We start from the raw sequence: 20,218 nt of genomic DNA, 5'->3' as shown, positions 1-20,218 counted from the left end.
CGTAGTGGCTGTTGAATGTGGATTCGTAAAAATATTTGGTCGGCGCGTGCGCGTAGGTATGGCCGTTGGAAAAGGAGTTGACCAGGGGCGTGAGGCCGCGGAATGAGCGGAAAGGTGTGCTGCGGCGTTCGAGAGGGAGCGTGGTGCCGAGATGTAGGAAGTGCGTGAGCAGAACCCAAAGTTCTACAGGGAGTCTCATCGTGACTGGGGCCTTGTCGGTATGAAGCGCATTGTTCTACCGTCTCGTTATCGCGGTTCGGGGTATTGTCGATCCAATGTCGATGACGCTATAGTGGGAAAAGATGCATGTAGCCAAAGTGAAGCATAACAGCGCAATCGCAGAAGGGCCAAACGAGGTTTACCGACGAGACGATGGAGAGAGGGTCGCAACAACCCGTTATCGTGTTTCTACATGGCGAGCGCAGGAGCCGAATTCGATGATGGGCCGACGCGCAGAGCCAAGGACGATCAAGCACGCGCCAAGACCTCTCACTCGCCCACGCTGCCGGCCTCATTGTTCTAGCCCGCATGGATTTTCTGAGCCTAATCGGCTAGCGTGTCATTCACAGCTGCTGTGAATGTGGAGCTCGTTCAAGCCGATTGCGCGTTCACAGTTTCGTTGTTACTAAAGGCGGCTACTCAAGCTGCATCCTGTGTCGTATGGTGTCGTTGCTATCTGAGGCTAAGGGAGTGCAAGTGCGGGCCAGCCACGTGAAAACGAAGTCTGGCAGGCTAGAGTACGCGGCCTCTAGGGCGGGACCGCACGTGCGATGCCGCATCGTAACCACACCTCTCGCTAGAGATGGCGTACGAGACATTGATTCAAACACATCTTTTCGGCGCTGGCAGTAGCATAGCACAGGATCCTCGTACAAAAACTTGATTGTGTTATCAAGCGCTATTAACCAGGTCGATCATCCCCGCTGTACCACACAATGATGTGCAGGCACGATCCGACGCGCTATTAGCTGGCGAAAGTGCGCTTCGGTCCGCCAAGAAACTCGGGTCCAGAGGAGAAAGACTACATTGTTTTGATATGGTAACGCTAATGTACGATCTTTAGAGCTGCATAAGGGCATGAAGCTTATAGTCAACTACGTCGTCATCACGGTCGATCAACATGTTCAGATATCAAGGTATATGCGGGGTAAATGGTGAGTAACTACCCACAAGTGCAGTTCACGAGATGAGGACCATACTATGTGATTATCTGTATTGCATTTCATAGTTCTACAACCACAACAAGTGACCAGCTCTGGGTTGGTTTACACCATAGGAATAAGTACCCAAGCACAAGTTTCCCGTCATCTACACATATCCACATGCGGCACCTCCAAACGTCCTGGTGAAGCTGGACAAGGAAGAGACAATCTCGACCTCAGACCAGCCTGCCAACAATTTGATAGGGTTCCATCGCTCAGATCCAAACAAGCCCACTGAAAGAACGGACGCCGTTGAGTACGGCTAATTACACTTTCCACCGCTTTTGTTCGTGTGAAGTAAGTATACATTGAGAAAAATAAGACAATCCGGTGCTCGTGTACGCAATGCCGGAGAGACGAAATGGAAAGACAAGCTAAGAACTGTATGTTCATTCATAAGTAAAAACGCCTTCATACGCCGCCCGATGTTGAAACGCCACAATGGGAGAGTGAGCGCTGAATATGCGAAAGTCAGAAAATGAGAGAAGGAGAATCTATCGACAAGCACGTCTGCGGCGCCGGCAAACAGAGCGACAAACAAGGAAACCCAGAAAGCCAGCAATTAAAGGGGTATATTTGCGAAGCGTGGAAAGTCACTCAGATCCTTTTTCGTATTTGACGGGGTGGAAGAGCGTATTGCGCATGCATAACCGGCCGGTGCCGGCTTCCTCTTCTTGTGGGCCACCCTTGTCATTCTCGCGAGAGCCGAGCCACCTTCGCCACCACTCGGATGAGAAGCCAGCATTGTAGTAAAAGCTGTTGCCGAGCTGGTTGTGCTCACCCCAGCCGAAAACGCTGTCAGTCGGCTTGGGGGGCTTGTTGAAGGTGCCATCGAGGGCTTCGAGTGGCCAGTTGTGATCAAAGTACACGGGGTGTGCAGCATACACGGCCTTCAGACCGTGGTGGAAAGCGACTGTTGGAGGCCACATTTCAGGGAACATGTGGTGCTTCATGAGGTATGTCTCACGATGCATAAGATCCAATAGGCGTTTGGACAGACGCGAAACAGTAATAATAGCGCATCTCCGCGGGGGTTCCGGGAGCTCGAGATCGTAGCCTGTAACGTCGTCACGGAAAACCCAGTTGGTCTTGGCCGGATCGAAGATTGGGTTGAATGTGATGATGTCGGCATCCTCGCCAACACCCCACTCATAGTTGTCTTGCGAGTACGAGTGCGGGGGCTCGGTCTCGGGAGGGCTGGGAAGCATGCCAGTGTTTTCGAATTTGGGTGGGCCCCAGACAGGCTTCTCGTCGCTGTTGTAGAGCTCCTCCTCAACCATCTCGGTGAAGTTCTTCCAGGATCCGTGGAGCTCAGGAATGTAGTAGCGAGACGATCGCTCCCACAGACCTTTGCGAGGCTGCTTCTTGGCCCACTCGCCAATCTTGTTGTGGAACTCGTAGTAGTGGCCGCTGAGACGGAGATCCATCTCCCAGTTCCAGTAGAAGTCGTACTCTGGGCGAGCTTGCGCGAACCATTGCATTGCGAAGTGGGCGCTGCGGTAGACAGAGTGGACTGGGGCCTTGGCGTGGTTGTAGACGTTGTTGGGGAACGGCTCTGGGTAGTACATGCGCATCTGCTGCTCGGACCAGAGGGTCGCCATGCCCCAGAACTCTTTGGGGAGGTTGTCTTCGATGACCTTTTGGTAGATCTCTTCCGAGGACCAGATAGGGAGGCTATCGTCCTTGACATGGAGGAGGAAGTGCACATCGTACTCGCCTCCGGACTTCAGCGCGAGCTCGTTGATCATGGCGCGCAGAGTGAGGATCTGGTAGTCACTGTACTTGTAGCCGGTCCAGGTACGGAGAACGTAGGCGTGGCGTGGCACCTTCTTCTTGGCGGGTGCAGTCTCTTCGGTGGTGTTCTTCTTGAAGCGGTGGGCGTTCTTCTCGCGGCATCGCTTCATGGCGGACGCCCAGTTGACCTTGCGGTAGTCGACCTTCTTCTCGTAGCTCCAGAGCTTGTCGGCACCGCCCTTTTCAGACTTGCCGTCCATGTCGAGGCCGCCCTCATCGCGGGAGTAGGAGTAGCCATAGGGGCCGAGACGACCGAAGCGCTCGAAACACTTCTTGTCGTCAAAGCCAATCTCCTCGTATGAACCAAAGAAGGGCGCAGTCATGTTTTGAGGAATGCCAGGGTAAGCGTAGATGTCAGGGAGGTCGATCTTCTCTTCCTCGTCGAGGTAGCAGGTCTTCACTTCGTCGTGCTCCTTCAGGTACTCGGGCGAGTCAAACTTGTACGGATCGAAAGGCTGTAGCTCCAGCGGCGGCTCCTTGTCCTCTTTGGACATGTGCGGCCACTTGGGCTTGATGTTGTCTTCTGGGTTAGGGCTTTGCGAGTACTTGACAAAGTCCTGCTCTGACACCCAGTCGCCGTAGGGAACAAGCGTGCGAACGCCGTTGAAGAAGCCATTTAACCTGACCAGTTAGCGTACGAAAGGGTAGGGTATGACTGGATGCTTACCGAGGGTAGTGTTCCCAGTGGTACTGTTTCCGCTCATCGCCTGTCCGTTGCTGTGCGTTCCACCTGTGTCTCCTGTAGATACCCGTGCCGAGCATCGAGGCCAGCAGCACTATCGTCACGGCGAGAGTGATGAGACGCGCGAACGAGAGTCGTGGGCGCTGGAGGCGGTTGGCCCAGGCGGGCTGGCGGTACTTGTTGCCCCATGACTTGCTGCTGAAGAGCGGCAGCGGTGACGAGGCCTGGCTGTCCTGGCCGGGCACCTTTTCGTAGTTGAAGCGCGTTCGGATGAACAGCTTGCCGGGATTGAATCGCGAGGCCATTGTCGAGATTGTGTGTGCGGATGTGCTGTGCAGCGTGTGGGTTGCCTATCGCATCTGCGGCGAGGCTACGCAAAGGAGGTCGCTCGGCAAGTCGGGATGCAGGTGCGTGGTGTCAACTCGGCCGCGCGAGTGAGGTCGAGAGCAAAGCAGGCACGACACTTGGGACGACAGCGGAGAGTGAAACGAGTGACTGTCCTGGAGACGGAGGCAGGATTCTGGCGATGGCTTGGGCGTTGGGGAGAGAGCGCGGGCTGAGCAGGAGCGACCGACCCTTTTTCCCTCGTTGCTCGCCCCAGACAGCCTAGCGCTGCCTCGCACCTGCCGTCTACTGTAGCGCTAACTTACAAGGGTCAACCACCGACTTCTGGAGCACCACGGCGGGACTGTATAGGCTAGTCCACGCACCGGTGCCACTCCAAGACGTGCAGAACTCTCCAGATACTGCCCATCACAGCCGATCCCGCCCCCTCCGCGTCTTCGCTGAGCTCCCAGCAGCGACGGCGTGAAGCCTCTGCGTTATCGTCGAGCGCAGCCCGCCACCAAATCAAATGGCGCCCAGCTATCAATTCACTCTATCGGGCCCTGCATGAGCCATGGCAAAGCGCACTATGCAACGGCCTGCCCTCCCGCCTCAACAACGTCGAGCGGAGCTTCTATTTTTTCTTGACGTCTTGCAACTCTTGACGTACTTGGCTGGGTCCTGCGATGGGTCCTCAATAATGCGACTCTGCACTTCCCCTGCCGCGACACACGCAGCTGAGCGAATGATGCGATCGCGAGATGCTCAAATTCGCCGTTCCCTGACCCCTGGGCGTTCGCAGCGACAAGGTGGCGTCGTGTGTGATTGGCTTGGCCATCGCCCCTAGGCTTGCATCCGACACCAGCATACGCGTCCTCTTCGAACGGCGCGGGCGGAACAGTCTAGGCTAAAAATACCTCCCCATCGAGCCACCGCGAAGTGGGCTCAGCTCAGCAAGGCGATGAGCGCAGTGGCAGGGACGCCTGGACAGTTAGCTGCTGATATAATATTGTTGCATCGCCTCCTCATATGCTGAAGCTGTCAATTTGCATGTCACCTGTCCATCGCCTGCAGTCAGTGGTGTTGAGCCATCTCGGCCCCTCTGACAGGCCCCACAGTTCCAATACTCTCTGCTGCTGCAGAACAAGGACACAACTCCGCCGGAGCACATGGTATCCCACCCGATGACGTTGAACCGCGTGGATCCCGTCTGAGATGTAACCCTCTCCATGCGCACATCATCAGCACGCCGACCGGTCCTCGTTTCCAGGAGCAACAGCGCGGGCGCGTAAGCACCATGCCGAACTGTATTTTCGAGACACCAACTCCAAAACCTGGGGAGTATAGCTTGAGACGACAGCTCGTCGATGATTCCCGGTAACCGCGGCGAACAATACCGCCTATAGTACAGACATCGCGATGCAGTTTCGATAACATTCGATAACATGTGCGCACGTCCGCGATACCAACCACAACGCTACCGTCTGCACTTGGTCTCGGGATCAACTAGCCCGCTTTGACAACACTTCCCCAAAGCGATTCTGGAACCGAGCGGAGGCCAATGCTCTACGACATCTAGCTCTTGGTGTTTTGTTCGACCGTCGAGAGCGATCGCATGTTGATCGCGTATCAGGCGCGGTAGTCGACTGGTAAGAGTGGCAGCTTCCAGGTGTGTGGGCACAACACGCTAGTTGGCAGAACGACCGCAGATCTTGCTTGCGTGTTTGAGGTGCAAGTGCAACTTGGGACTTGCGTGGCCCTTTACGCGTGCGCCTTTTCTGCAGGATCGAGCTTTGATCATGAGAACTAGTGGGGACTGTAGCAAGTTGCAGCGTTGTGCTAGCAGAACGCAGCGCCTCTTGGCTTGCGAAAAGGCGTATAGGACTATTGTATGCACGATAGCGGATAAGCATGACCAAGAAATCTTGTAGGCTTCTGTCCAGGCGATACAAGTGTAACGCGATTGATGTAGATGTAGTGCGTAGTTGCAGGATGAAAAGAGGCCCAAGCAGGTCGACCTAACACCCGCATCGATGATGCGCGCTGTCTTGGAGGACAGTCGAAGAAGCAAGTTGCTGTGTCTCGTGGGCTATTGAAGGCGCGAGCCGCAAAAGACAAACATGTCATCGTCGATTTTATTAGTGTACCTCAATGTTGGGGATCTCTTTGAAACCGTCAGCCTGTCTGTGTCGTCTGATTGACCTCGCTCCATTTCACTTGCGCATCGAAAGCGAACTTGGACCTGTAGTGTCTGGTCTGTCAGTAACCTGTGTCCGGTCATCGCAAGACGCAAATTATCCCACTTGAAGAGGGACTTCATAGGTGGCTAGCAGCCCGTGGAAGTGGTCAGACGTCTACTTCCAGAATGACGTATTTGTAAAAGAAGAAATTCGGTCGCGCAGAGCACAGTCAACTGCATTGCTCGGTTCTGCAGGTAGGTGAGTGCCTGGAGATGCTGCGAGGCTGCGCCGCTGACAAGCCAATCAAGTGGCACTGAACTCCGAACGGGCCTTCAAATCTCCGACGACCCTTCCACTTTCGACTCATCGCAGCAACCCCACGTTCGTGACTGGAGTATTGTAGCAATTAACTTTCTATCACAACCGCAAAAATGCCTGGAACAAGGGGTCCTGTGCCCGTACCGCTCGAGACTAAAGGCCAGAATCTCACACAAGAAATTCTCGATCTCTTAGACACCAAGGAGCCCCTCCAGAGCAATGAAGACTTCCCCGCGATATCGCAAGCCGAAATCAAGGCTGCGCTGGACAGGCTAGCGAGTCGCTCGATGGTCCAATACAAATCTCTCGACTCGGAAAAGGTCATTCTCACACCAGAGTCGGAAGGCATAGTAGCGGATGGCAGTCACGAATTCAGGGTCTGGCAGTATGTCAAGGAGAAGGAAAGAGTCCCAATCGCAGACCTACCTGTATGCATGCCATCATGGACCACATTGAGAATGAGCGACTGATACAACGCATAGAACGTCTTCGGAAAGGAAATTGCGAGTGTAGGACAGGGCAATGGTTTTAAGAACAAGTGGATAAAGAAGGACGGGAGCGACATCATCCTTCTCCAGACCGAAGAGCCGAAAGATCTCAACCGCGAACTCCTTCAAGGCATCAAAGACACCCAATCCCTCGACGACGCCAAACTCCTCGCTCAGCTGAAGAAGAAGAAGCTCGTCACCGTTACGAAAGTCATCACATACACCATCACAAAGGGGCCCAAGTACGCGAAGGAAATACCAGTAGAACACACAGACTTGACTGTGGAGCTACTCACGAACGATGCCTGGAAGACCGCAAACTTCAAGCCCTACAACTTCGCTGCGCTCGGCGCAAACCAAGATTCTGGCGCATTACATCCCCTGAACAAGGTCAGGCAAGAGTTCAGGAATATTTTCTTCTCACAAGGCTTCGTAGAGATGCCCACAGGACAGTACGTATTGACCCATATATCACACTCGTATGCGACTTACACTCTCTAGCTACGTCGACACTGGTTTCTGGAACTTCGACGCGCTCTTCGTACCACAGCAACATCCCGCCCGAGACATGCAGGACACCTTCTTCGTTTCCTATCCACCAAAAGCCGACAAGCCGCGGTTAGACCCTGCGAACGAAGCGACGATGGACCGCATGGAGGCTGGATCAAAACGTCTCTTCTCCACACCCGAGAGCGAGAAGAAGGAAAAGAAGCCCCGAGACTTTGAGAAGTACTGGCAAGACGTCAAGAAGGTCCACCAAGAAGGCGCTTTTGGCTCGATAGGATGTTCGTGGTTTCCAGATCCCCTGTTCAATGTGGACCTATACTAATATTGTACAGACCGATACCCATGGGAAGAGGATGAATCCCTCCGCCTTGTCCTCCGCACGCACACAACCGCAGTCTCAACATGGGCTCTCCACCGTCTCGCCGAAGACCCACGCCCCGCCCGCTACTTCTCCATCGACCGCGTCTTCCGTAACGAAACCGTCGACGCAACCCATCTCGCCGAGTTCCACCAGATCGAAGGTGTCATCGCAGACTTCGGCCTCACACTAGGCGGTCTCATGCGCTTCCTCGAAGACTTCTTCGCCAACATGGGCCTGACAAATCTCCGCTTCAAACCCGCTTTCAACCCTTACACCGAGCCCAGTATGGAGATCTTCGGCTTCCACGTCGGTCTCGACAAGTGGATCGAGATTGGCAACAGTGGCATGTTCAGGCCGGAGATGCTGGAGCCCATGGGTCTGCCCAAGGATATGCGCGTCTACGGATTCGGACTCAGTCTGGAGAGGCCGACGATGATGAAGTATGGGGTTTCGAATATCAGAGAGCTGTTGGGTCATAAGGTGGATCTGAGCTGGATTCGGGAACAGCCGGCTGTGCGCTTTGACAAGGAGTAGGGTGGTGGACGAAAAGAAAGTAGACGATGCGCATGACTGTAACGATAGAACGTACTCTGTGCAAATGATATCCAAATCAAGATCAAAATGGCTGTTGAGAGATGGATTTGAGGGATGAGTTCATTGTTGCTACTTTACAGAGTATTTACTATCCCCTGTGCCAACTTCTCCGGTCATTGATTGACTGACAACACCTCGGCGCTGGGCACTTGGATCTTTTGAGAAGCATTTCGCTTCGTCGTGCCGCGACTTACCCATCACGATGGCTTCCGCCCATGTGAGCTTCGCGCTTTTTCTGCGCACTGGGATCGACCCTCGTCGCAGCCTCTGTGTTTATGATCCCCTAACATCATCGTATTCGCCCCTAAGCCAGAAGTCTCACTCCTTCTCCAAACTACTCTTGACATCCTCCTCAACCATCTTGTTCCTTGCGCCCTTATATATCCAACTCTCCTCCTGCTTATCACCACCCCACTTGTTCTTCGCCCATATTAACCCGTCCTGACCCAGCCCAAACCCAGCCCCAACAAACAGACCCAACCGAATCGTTCTCGCAGCCGTCGAAACAGGAAATTGATGCCACGCGCTCCACAATCCACCCGTAACCATGCCCGCCAGCCCACTCGATATGAAATCCCTACTCCCCGCTATCCCCTTATTGATCCTCCGCATATCCAATTCATCCACACCCTCCATCTCCTCCATTGTACGTCCCGCGCTCCATGTACCGCGGAACACATCTAGACTCTCTTCAACGATGAAGAAGACCGACGACCATGCTGCGATATATGCGCCTTTTCTTAGTCCTTCGACAATGCCATAGCGCCATTTGTAGTAGTTCTTCGACTTGTGGTACAAGTACCAGCCGGGATTTGAGATGGGCAGCCGGTGCGCGTTTTCGGCGCGGAAGCGCAGGGAGGCCATGTGACCGGCGTTGAGGGAGCCGAGTGTGAAGCCGGAGAGGAAGGAGAGCGAAGTGGTGAGGAGGAGGCGTCGGTCGAAGGGCATGCCTAGGCGGGGTGCGTAAGGGAGGGGTTGTGTAGGCCGTTGGGGTGGTGTCGCGAGCATTTCTGGGGGCGGCATTGTGGATGGCGTGGACGCAGTTGTCGCCATTGTTGAATTGTGGTGCCCTTGGGCGCAATGTTCAGTCGTGATCTCCCTGAGAAGGTGATCGTTGGGTGAGGTTTGCGACGGGTGCGGAGGTGGTGCGGAGATGCCTCGAGTCCGATTTGGTCAGACTTCCAAGCGCGCTGAATTTGCAGTTGATGCGCTTGGAACACGTTATTGAATGCGCTTGGGGATATTCGGGAAGCAGACGAATCTCGTGGTATATGGGCTGTAATAGATATTTGGCGAGGTAAAGGTCGAGGAAGCTCGTGAGCTTCACTCGCCAAGATTTCTAGCAAGGGTTCAAGTCGCGCCTTCCAGCCCGCGATCCCCTCCATTAATTAGCAACAACGCGTCCCTTTCTCTCGAACACTAGACCGTCACCCGCAAATCCCTAGGTATTCCCATCGAACGCGTATAATACACGTCAAACGACTATACCCTATCCTACCCCACCGCCACATCACGATGGCGACACCTTCACCGCAGACCTGGACGCTTCGTCTCAAGGCCCACAAGACTACCGTCATCCTACACGTCGACCCTCTACACACCTTCGATACGATCAAGACATACCTCTACGACGCTCTACAAGAAACCGACTTCAAGAACCCCGAAACCGGCGAGTCAATACCACTACCTCCATCCGCGTCAGACATCCAGCTCGGTCGGCCAGTGAACATCAACGACGCAAACGAGGGCTTCGAGTTAGGAGAGTGGGAATACAGCATTGGCGAAGAGGAAGAGGAGGGAGGCAAGGGTAAAGGCAAAGCGAAAGCCAGTGGGAGCGCCAACGGTGGAGCGAAAGCAGGCACAGCGAATGTCAAGCAATGTCCTAAGGGGGCTGGGCTGAAGGACGGCGCTGTTTTAGCCTTCCGGTGGCCTGGAGACGGCAACTGGGATGGTGAAGATGAGCTCGATGTTGATGATGGACGACCTGGAAAGGCTGGAGATATGTGGGGAGTCAAGCTGGCGAGCTTCGAAGATGCGTACGGTGTTGAGAATGAGACGGATGTGGGTGGTAGACCGGAATTTGAAGGCTGATTGGACATGCATGTGCAACAGAAATGCGCACCCTTGAGACCATTATGCGAAGTAAGGGAAACTGTCGCAATATGGACAATTCCAGCTTGCGCATGCATACATGATAACGCTCGCTATATGCTGTAAGCCGGTTTGTGTTATATCGAATCAAAGCATCGCTGACGTCTGTGCAGTGATCTCATGGGATCGTAGAGCCTATCATGGCTACCTTCAGCCTCGTAGACACCGGTCAGGTTTTGGCCAGCATAGCCCCTCTCCCCTGCTTGGTGGTCCGTCCCTTGCAACGATGCGCCTGCTCTTTTTTGCAACACTTCCTATCCTCTTTCTGCCTGATCACAGCCCATTCCGTCGTCCTTTGCCAGTATGGGCACTGCAATACACCTCACACCAGCACCAGAGTGCGACGCCGTCTTCAGACATCAGCCTCTTGACCACTCTGAGCCCTCGATTCGACTTGTTCACATCCTTCCCGCCCTGTCGCACGATGGCCGGGTTCAGTGTTCCATTACACATGCCAATGTTCAGGCCGCATATATCTGCCTCTCTTACCGTTGGGGCGATCCCGATCCGTCGCATGACATTCTGATGGACGGCAAGTCGTTCTCAGTCCGTCAAAATCTCTTCGCTTTCCTGAGTGCTGCACGCGAAAGAGTGGCATCTGGTACCACTGCTGCTGATATCGGGCCATACTGGATAGATGCCGTGTGTATCGACCAGTCCAATGTTCTCGAGCTCAATCACCAGGTTCGCCAAATGGGGATGATCTATACAAATGCTTTAGAGACCATATTGTGGCCTGGTTCAATGCCGCCGGAACTCCTCCCCTTTGTGTCACTTTTCTTGAGGGGCGGCGGTGATACCATTGGCAAGTTCAGAGCCGCCTACTTGTATCGCCACGACTTTGCCGAATTCATCCTACACAACAAGTATTGGACTCGTGCATGGATCGTGCAAGAAGTGATGCTTGCCCAACGAGTGACAATATGGATAGGCGCGGCATCTATCGACCTCAAGAGCATGGAACATATGTTAGCCACAGTGAGCATACGATACGAATCATATCCCCACTTTGCTCGGCTCCTCCATGCGCATACTCGGCGGGAACAGTTCCAGGATAAGTCTTTGGTCCATCTATTGGACCACTATCGGAAGAAGCAGTGTTGGGATCCGCGCGATCGTGTTTACTCACTTCTTTCTCTAGCTAGCTGCAATGGCAGCAACCTGGAAGTCGATTACCACATCTCAAGAGTTGAATTGGCAGCAGAAGTATTGCAAAGATGTGAGGGTTCACTATGTATCTGCACAGCCATACTGGTTGTACAAACCCTCGAGTTGGGGGCCGCAGATTTCCTTGAATCGCAGCCTTGTTTTCGCTCATCACCATGTCTGGAGTTCTGCGTAATCCTCACGGAGCCGATCAAGCCCTTCAAGCCCTTCAAGCTGTTCCAAAATCTCGGAACGCAAGACAACCCCGTATCCCCAGGCTTCACTTTCTTGGACACCTGCGATTCTGCGCATCTATACTACTCCAAACTCATGTTTAGTCTGAACGCTGTCTCAAGAGGGCAGGGACTATGTTGCGACAATACGGGCCTTTCAGAACAAACAGTGTTACAAGAACATGGTGTTGAGTTCAACTCAGTCGAGGGGTTGGAACACGTTTATGTTGTGCGAGTACCACTTCTCCTTCTCGCGATTCTGATGGACAAACCTCTGAAAATTTGTGAACAAGCAAAAAGGCAGGTGTGTAAGAGAAAGGGGCTACCCGTTGGTTTTCCGCGAATAGTAGCTTCTCGTCCTTCCATGCCACAGCTACAGAAAATTCACCCATCACTTTCGCGGAAAGGGAAGCCGGGACACCTCTTTGAAAAGGAGGACCATACAAAATGGAAGCGGGAAAAGGTACTCTCTGAACGAGAGAGCGGGCACCCTTCAAGACGACTGAGAGCACGCGCTCCAGACGGCATTCAGAAGAGACGGCATGGTCGTCAAGTAAGAAGCATAGCGATCACGAGGGGATTTGAGACGATACATCTGAAGCATAAGGCACATACACACAACACTAAAGAGCAGATGAGGCTCTTGACAGGCTTCCAGGAAATGATGATAAAGAACGGGAAATGGAGGGTCTTGTAACGAGAGTCTCAACTAATCGTATGCCAAGCAATCTCTACTGAGCCTTCCATTAATATGGTAGTCCTGCAATCACTAAACAAACATTGCCGCTGGTTCGAGCTCATGAAATTTCCGTTATTGAATGAGTGTGTCGAAGGTACATGTGCTAAATGCCACAACTGTACATGGAAGCAGAACTCCAGGATGGATTGCAACCATCAAAGGAATCGAACCGCCAGCGGCCCATCCGCTTTAGTCCTTCAACCTTCGTTCTCGTTGCTTCACATTGATATGTTGAATCTTTTATGTGAGTCCTGGTACCTGGATCTAGAGCCGTCATACTGTGACTGACCAGCTATTTATGCCATTCGACAGTGCAAGATGCTGAGGTACATATAGGATATTGATTTTTCAAAGGAGTGTGTTACTATTGTATATTACAAGCCAAGAAAAGTGACTGGTGCCATGCTCAAGAAGCATCCAGCAACCATTAAAAGAAAGGATCCGCCAGCGGATCCGAGTGCCGTAATCCTTCAGCCTTCGTTCTCGTTGCCCCATACTGGTATGTTGGATACTTGGTGTAAGTCCTGCATCTCGCGTTAGTGGAATTCCGTGCAGCTGAAGATTTGAGGCGAAGAACTGGGATGATACATACGCAGAGATTGTAGGTTAAAGCGTGGGTTATGGCGTGCTAAGAGGAAGAGGTCGCCTGAGTTGAAGCACCACCCTGGGAAGAGCTGTCGCCCTGACCACCTCCTCGGCGATTTTGAGAGTCCTTCCCGGCTTTTTCAGCTAATTCTCGCATCTCTCGCTCTTTCTTGAGCCTTGCTCTCTTCTTCTCGGTATTTTCTGCTGCGGCCTCCATCATTCCTAAATCGACATCTCTCGGTATCTTGAGGTCTCCGCCACTGTCGGTCATGGTGGTTTCTTGAGGTTTGTTAATCTTGATGGACGTAGTTTTGAAGTAGCTTTGTAGGGATAGCAATGTACTTTCGGTTCTTGATGGATTTTTCCCAAGAAAGGAGTGACAGGGAAGGCTTTATACAACTTTGATATCTTTACAGTCATGCTGTATGACTGATAGATCTTTTTCTGAGTCTTTCTTTTTCGACCATCAGTGCACTGCGGTATGGTAACAAGAGTGTCAGACAGTAACACATGGCTCGCACCCCAATACTCACAGCGACCGTGCGTCTACCCTCCAAGATTGGTAATAATTGTCATTTATTCTGCGCACCACAGGGAATTCGCTCATCAAGTCACCGTCGAGGCATTCTCTGCTTCACAATCTAACGATTCAGCTTCTCATCGGCGCATAGGCAGGTTATAGTCCCAGTCTATACGCTTACCGACAGTCAAGTGCTGCTTTACTTCATTGTGCATTATATTACCTCAAATCGACCCGGGGTTTCGCTAAGAGACGTCCTGAGCGCTAAAATCTGTACGTAACCGAGCGTTCAGGCGTTAGACTTGAGCTTTTGGTAATCGACACAGCATGTCTGAGCCATTGGCGTGTCTGTGGCCACTTCAGCGTTACTCTCGGAGCGGGAAAGTGTTGGACATGACAGCGTGGTGACAGTGCGGCAGTCTACCCCCTCATCATGGCCCGGGTACTCGCTGCAATGATTGTAAGCTTGAGTACCAACAATAGCTAGCTATGACTTGTCTTTCGTTGTTGGATAACTCTAAAATGCTCAAACATCGAGTAGCCCAGTGAGGATTGATCAGAGACTGCGCCGGTAAGACTTCTCCGGGTTGGCTTCTCCTGTCATTCAGTCAGCGAGCTGGATCGTGAGCCCTGCATAACGGTTATGACCGTTTATCTCACTTAGCCTCTTCGATTTAAAGTATGTCGTTACCGTGTGATCAAATTATCTCTTGTTCTATTGTTTTTGACGAAGTGTTTTTCTTTTTACCCGATGCGAACGATACAGTGCAATTTTCAAGCCAAGTAATGGCTATTTTGAAGTGATATTAACAAGTTACCGACGCTGATGGAGAAGTCTGGTGACTCCATGTTGCGTCAGGATGTGACTGTAATGCCAGTAGCGTCTACCGTGCCGCAATGTTGCATGATCTAGGAGTACGCTATGTCTGGAGAAGATAAGCTTTTGGACGTGTCTGAGTCGGCCCGATCTAAGGTCTCGGACTTCTGTACAGACTCCTACCCTATTTAAAGCCCAAGCTACAACACCATTTACACAAGCATATGTCAAAGCCATATCTTTCTCGCCTTATTTGCAACTACCCCATCCGCAAATATGATGTTGTACGACGAACTAGCCCAGCAAGATGAAGAGCTGATACATGAGACGTGGAAGAACAGACTTGACGCAGCGCAGAAAGAGATTGTTGACTTCGTCATCAAGCGAGTGGGAAGTTGTGTCGCTGGAGAGTTCGGTGGCTACCTTGAAGGGTCCTACAACGTCTGCCTAGTCATCAAGCTCAACACAAAGCCTACATATCTGATACGCTTTCCACAGCCAGGGACAACTGCTGCACGTTTCTTAGATGAGAAAGTTCGAAACGAAGTCCAAGTCATGGACTTACTACGCAGAACCACGATCCCGCTACCGAAAGTATACAACTGGGGTCTGACTAGCGATAGCCCGTCACAGCTTGGCCCGTATATTATAATGGAGTATGTTGAAGGCATACCATTGATCAACGAGTTACGACGACCCACAAAGACCGATGACGGTGTCGAGATGGAACTCTGGAGAGACTTGGGCAACCCAAGAGTTCTTCATGCCTACAGCCAAATATGTGACTTTATGTTGCAAATACATCAGCTGGATTTTGGTGCTGCCGGTGCTTTGAGAGGGAGCAGCTCAGATCAGTGGGTTGCTAGCGAGCGACCTGTGACTGATAACATGAACATCTTGGCAAGGAACATCCTGAACTATCCAACCGAATACTTCCCTACTACAAACATCTCATCTCCAAAGGCCTATTTTGAGCAGCTCGCCGATCAACACATAGCTCATCTTCACACCCAAAGAAACGCTGTAGAGAACCGCGAAGACGCTAGGCGATGTTTCATCGCCCGTCATCGCCTCAAACAATGTATCGACCAATACCTGTCCACAGACACCGAAACCAGTCCTTTCAAGCTATACTGCTGGGACCTTCGTCCATCGAACATGCTCGTGGATGACGATCTAAACGTCAAAGCCGTACTGGACTTCGAATTCTGTAACGCGCTGCCCGCGCAATTCGCCCATGACCCACCTTGGTGGCTTACTATCTTGCGACCAACCACGTGGATCGACAATGACTTCCATTTTGGTGCCCTTAAAGACAGACTTGAGCCTCACATCGGACAGTTTTTGCAGGTGATGGAGAAGAAAGAGAAGGAGATGGGTGGAACTATAGTACCACTGTCCACTCGCATGCGCGATTCGTGGACTTCCAACAGATTCTGGTTCAATGCCGCGATGCAAGATAGCTGGAGCATTGATGCTGTCTATTGGGCTGCGCTACATAAGCCGGGTGATGAGATCCTGGATGATGATCTGAAGGACGAGATGGAGGCGTTTGTGGAGATGAAAATGGACCAACTGGATGCATATAAGGCTGAATGTAAGGCACGTGGAATCTGAGATGCAAAGAGTATACCGGGGTGCTTCACGATACCAAGTTTGATGCAGCCGATACAACTCGGCTCTTCGTCAGTCTCATCGTCTGGAATTCGATTCCCCGCATCCCAGCTTCCATCAAACGTGCTGTTTAAATTTAAGGTGCGGGCCGAGAAGCGTTCTGAAGTCCCCATGATCATTCTGTTACACTAGTTATCGTAACTACCTAGGTAGGTTAGCATGTTTCCTGTCATCCCGACAGCGAGCCAATGACGACGTCGACGATATGGAGGACTACGATGGATTCGGCAAACGACCGAAGCGCTTTACATTGTTCAGTAATAGTTTGTGTAAAAGACGGACGCACTATGGTAGTTGGTGCCCGGAGCAGGTGGATGCAGCTAACGGGGTAATGTTCCACGAATCTGGGGTACGGTACTTGGGGGCTACATGGGTATGAGCCGGACGTGCTAATGCTTTGCGGCTCGCGAAACTCGTGGAAGCAATTAAGCGGACTTCGTTGTTTTTCTTGGGGCCTGTCCATGTGGTCAGTCAAGCACTCCAGGGTACCTACATGCCGACTTCAAACCAATGAAGTTCGATAGAAGCCGAAACTATGTGCATGCTGGGAGACTACCTACAACCGAGAACAAGAGATCGTCGCGTCCACGGAAGCCATCGAAGATCCGCTGATCATGCGATGTTGGATGAGAAACATGTATATAGCCAGGAAAGATGAACTTCCAGATGCCCTTCACTAGGTCAGTCAATCGCTCAAGTGTCGATCTCTACTACTTCTTTTCTCCCCAAGAGCTTTCGAGACGAAAGATCTATCGACCATGTTCTCCAAGATTGCATCTCTTCTCGCTCTTGTGGCCAGTGCAAATGCACATGGCTATCTCTCTTCTCCCATGAGCAGGACTGGTCTGAATGCTCAGGTAAGTTATGGCGTCCAGCTGGGGACATCAGAGGTATACCCCGTCCCGTCATTAACACGTTACAGTCTGGCGCTGATACATGCCCGGAATGTACCATCCTCGAACCTGTTACAGCATGGCCTAACCTTGACGCCGCAGCGGTGGGTCGCTCCGGTCCTTGCGGATACAATGCCCGCGTGTCCGTCGATTACAATCAGCCCGGTCCTCGCTGGGGTTCGCAACCCGTCATCACCTACAAGTCCGGTGATGTCGTCGATGTACAATGGTGCCTTGATGCCAATGGTGACCATGGTGGCATGTTCAGCTACCGCATCTGCCAGAATCAGGCTCTCGTCGACAAACTTCTGACACCGGGTTACCTTCCTACGGAAGCCGAGAAGCAGGCTGCTGAAGACTGCTTCGAGGCTGGTGAGCTGAAGTGCACTGATGTTGCTGGGCAGACGTGCGGTTACAACTCTGACTGTCAAGAGGGTCAGCCTTGCTGGAGGAATGACTGGTTCACATGTGAGTATTTCTCAATGTTCGGGATAGTAACGCAGTACTGACGCTAAGTAGGTGGTGGCTTCAATGATGGCTCAAAATGCAGGAGCGTCGACAACGCACCACTCAATTCGTGCTACACCAGCATCGCAGGCGGATACACAGTCAGCTCGAAGATCAAGATCCCCAACTACTCAAGCAACCACACGCTGCTGTCGTTCAAGTGGAACTCGTTCCAAACACCGCAGGTTTACCTGACTTGCGCAGACATCAAGATTACTGGCAGTGGCTCGGGCGGCTCAACCCCACCAGCTTCGAGCAAGGCTCCCGCGTCTTCAACGAAGGCGACTTCAACCTCGACGGCGGCACCTACTGGCTGCGCATCGCCTGTCTCCACAGTAGCTGTGACGTTCAACTCAAAGACCACGACATCGTTCGGTCAGACTGTCAAGATCGTTGGTTCGATTGCCCAGCTCGGTGGCTGGAACGCAGCGTCTGCGCCTGCGCTATCTGCGAGCCAATACACCACCGCAAACCCGCTTTGGTCGACAAAAATCAATCTTCCGGCCGGTGTCAGCTTCGAATACAAATTCATCAAGGTCGAGAGCAGTGGTACCGTGACCTACGAGTCAGGTGCTAACCGCGTGTATACCGTGCCGAAGGGGTGCTCGAGCGCGGCCACCGTTGCTAGCATGTGGAAGTAGGGCCGCAGGTTCCGGAGAGAGAAAGAATGTTGTATGCTTTCTTGGTCGTATTAGAACGGCATGGAATGTGTTGGTCGTTCAATGTAGCAAATAATGCCAAAGACTTGCTGTAACCCGTCACGCCGACCGACAGCGCTCGCGATAATTGATGATGTAGAAGCCCCAGAAGGCTTCGAATTTCATTGGAAGAATATTAGGGTTGGGGCGCATAATCTTCGTCGTGAGATGTGAGGATGGTAGGTGTTCGCAATGGCTGGCGACTGCCACGCCGTGACGCGACATCCTGACGTGACAACACTAGACTGAAATCAGGCTAGCGCTTGTTGACACCAGCCATCGATACGAAACCGCTGCCTCCCCTACACTCAAACCCTCGCATTACCCTCAACCCTTACATTCTACGTATAGCTGCCTTTCAAATTGCGTACCTTGATATCGCAGACACACACCGCGCACATAATTGTCGATCTCAATGAAGACCGAATTTGACAAAATCGCGGAAGAGGCTGGGAATGCTGAGCTCGAGGCTTGGGCTGCTAAAGTAAAGGCCGCGAACGAAGAGATTGTCACTTTTGTAGGTCAGAAGCTGAGGGCCAATGTTCCGGGAGAATTCGTCCGATATCTTCAAGGTTCATACAATGTCAATCTTGTCATAAGATTCGGCGAAGAAGACGTCGTCATCATTCGTTTCCCGAAGCGAGGAATAACTGCTGCCAAGTTTCTCGAGGAAAAGGTCAGGAATGAAGTTCGGTTTCTAGAGTATCTGACCGAAAAGACTGCCATACCTGTCCCCAAGATACGTGACTGGGGAACGGCTAAGGAAAGTCCCTCTCAGCTTAGTCCATATATCATCATGGATTATATTGAGGGCACAGAGCTGTCAGAACTCTTGCAGCAGCTTCAAGACGATCACAAAGAAGCAGAAGTCGATCTTGTATATGAGCAGATAGCCGACTACATGCTCCAGATTTCGCGACTGCACTTTTCGGCCATTGGACCTGTCAACAAGGATACGTCGGGAGCGTGGACGGTGACTGACCGTCCTCTAACTACAAACATGAACAGCCTAGCTTCTGTCGTTACAGACTACCCGGTAGATCAGTTTCCTAAAGTCGCGTTCACCAACACCCAAGCCTTCCTTCATTACCGTGCAGACGAGAATTTGGTCCATCTCCAAGTACAGCGGAACCTTGCACACAGTCGTCAGGATGCAGAGAGATGCTTTATTGCACGCCACAAGTTCAAACAGCTGATCGAGCGATTTCATCCGCCATCAGAAGCCGACAACGGCCCATTCATACCGTATTGCCATGACTTCCGTCCCAAGAACATGCTCGCTAGGTACGAGGAAGGATCACTGAAGATCGTAGCGGTTCTGTATTTTGAGTATGTTAATACCATGCCTGCTCAATTCGCTCACGACCCACCATGGTGGCTCGCCATGGTCAGTCCTGGCCTCATGCTTGAGAAATTCGCCATGGAGGACTTTGAAGAGTTATACGTACCACGCTTAGAACAGTTCCTCCGAGCCATGGCGAAGGCTGAGGCGAAGAAAAATGCAAGTCATGGGAGAGAAGCGTTCTCTCTGACTAGTCGTATGCGAGACTCTTGGACGTCAAAGAGGTTTTGGTTCAACTACGGAATCAGGAAAGGCTGGAGTGCTGACGTGATATACTGGAGTGCCCTTCATGAACCGGGAGATGAGAAGCTTAGCGGGGACTTGGAAAAGGAGATGAGTCTAATTGCTGAAAAGAAGATGGAGCAATTGGCTGCGTACGAAGCCGAGTGTGACGCACGTGGGATAGCGCAAAGCGGCTGATATAGCAAAGAGAACTGTAGTTATTGGGTCTTTCGTCATGCAA

The 20,218-nt window shown here is 52.1% G+C and overlaps 7 protein-coding genes across 7 annotated transcripts; 5 read left to right on the top strand and 2 right to left on the bottom strand.

The window, feature by feature from the left end:
* Positions 1-1,795: 1,795 nt before the first annotated feature.
* J4E84_005610 (uncharacterized protein) lies at positions 1,796-3,983 on the bottom strand (the record flags this gene model as incomplete). Its single annotated transcript, XM_049388206.1, has 2 exons — positions 1,796-3,617; positions 3,664-3,983. 2 exons carry the CDS (start codon positions 3,981-3,983, stop codon positions 1,796-1,798), a joined length of 2,142 nt encoding a protein of 713 aa, XP_049244446.1.
* Positions 3,984-6,613: 2,630 nt separating this feature from the next.
* On the top strand, positions 6,614-8,390 carry J4E84_005609 (uncharacterized protein; the record flags this gene model as incomplete). Its single annotated transcript, XM_049388205.1, has 4 exons — positions 6,614-6,928; positions 6,983-7,440; positions 7,490-7,773; positions 7,828-8,390. The coding sequence occupies 4 exons, from the start codon at positions 6,614-6,616 to the stop codon at positions 8,388-8,390; spliced, it is 1,620 nt and encodes a 539-aa protein (XP_049244445.1).
* Positions 8,391-8,768: 378 nt separating this feature from the next.
* On the bottom strand, positions 8,769-9,503 carry J4E84_005608 (uncharacterized protein; the record flags this gene model as incomplete). The annotated part of the gene is made up of 1 exon (XM_049388204.1): positions 8,769-9,503. One exon carries the CDS (start codon positions 9,501-9,503, stop codon positions 8,769-8,771), a length of 735 nt encoding a protein of 244 aa, XP_049244444.1.
* Positions 9,504-9,965: 462 nt separating this feature from the next.
* Positions 9,966-10,541, top strand: J4E84_005607 (uncharacterized protein; the record flags this gene model as incomplete). Its single annotated transcript, XM_049388203.1, has 1 exon — positions 9,966-10,541. One exon carries the CDS (start codon positions 9,966-9,968, stop codon positions 10,539-10,541), a length of 576 nt encoding a protein of 191 aa, XP_049244443.1.
* Positions 10,542-14,917: 4,376 nt separating this feature from the next.
* Positions 14,918-16,258, top strand: J4E84_005606 (uncharacterized protein; the record flags this gene model as incomplete). Its single annotated transcript, XM_049388202.1, has 1 exon — positions 14,918-16,258. One exon carries the CDS (start codon positions 14,918-14,920, stop codon positions 16,256-16,258), a length of 1,341 nt encoding a protein of 446 aa, XP_049244442.1.
* Positions 16,259-17,073: 815 nt separating this feature from the next.
* Positions 17,074-18,356, top strand: J4E84_005605 (uncharacterized protein; the record flags this gene model as incomplete). Its single annotated transcript, XM_049388201.1, has 3 exons — positions 17,074-17,172; positions 17,238-17,676; positions 17,728-18,356. 3 exons carry the CDS (start codon positions 17,074-17,076, stop codon positions 18,354-18,356), a joined length of 1,167 nt encoding a protein of 388 aa, XP_049244441.1.
* A 472-nt stretch (positions 18,357-18,828) lies between these two features.
* J4E84_005604 (uncharacterized protein) lies at positions 18,829-20,175 on the top strand (the record flags this gene model as incomplete). Its single annotated transcript, XM_049388200.1, has 1 exon — positions 18,829-20,175. The coding sequence occupies one exon, from the start codon at positions 18,829-18,831 to the stop codon at positions 20,173-20,175; it is 1,347 nt and encodes a 448-aa protein (XP_049244440.1).
* Between the last annotated feature and the right edge of the window lie 43 nt (positions 20,176-20,218).

Source organism: Alternaria hordeiaustralica, assembly GCF_023758085.1.
Source record: "Alternaria hordeiaustralica strain BMP 2776 chromosome Unknown scaffold_9, whole genome shotgun sequence".
NCBI classification, from domain to species: domain Eukaryota; kingdom Fungi; phylum Ascomycota; class Dothideomycetes; order Pleosporales; family Pleosporaceae; genus Alternaria; species Alternaria hordeiaustralica.
Note: the sequence above shows the minus strand (reverse complement) of the source record. Positions and strands in the feature narration are given on the sequence as shown.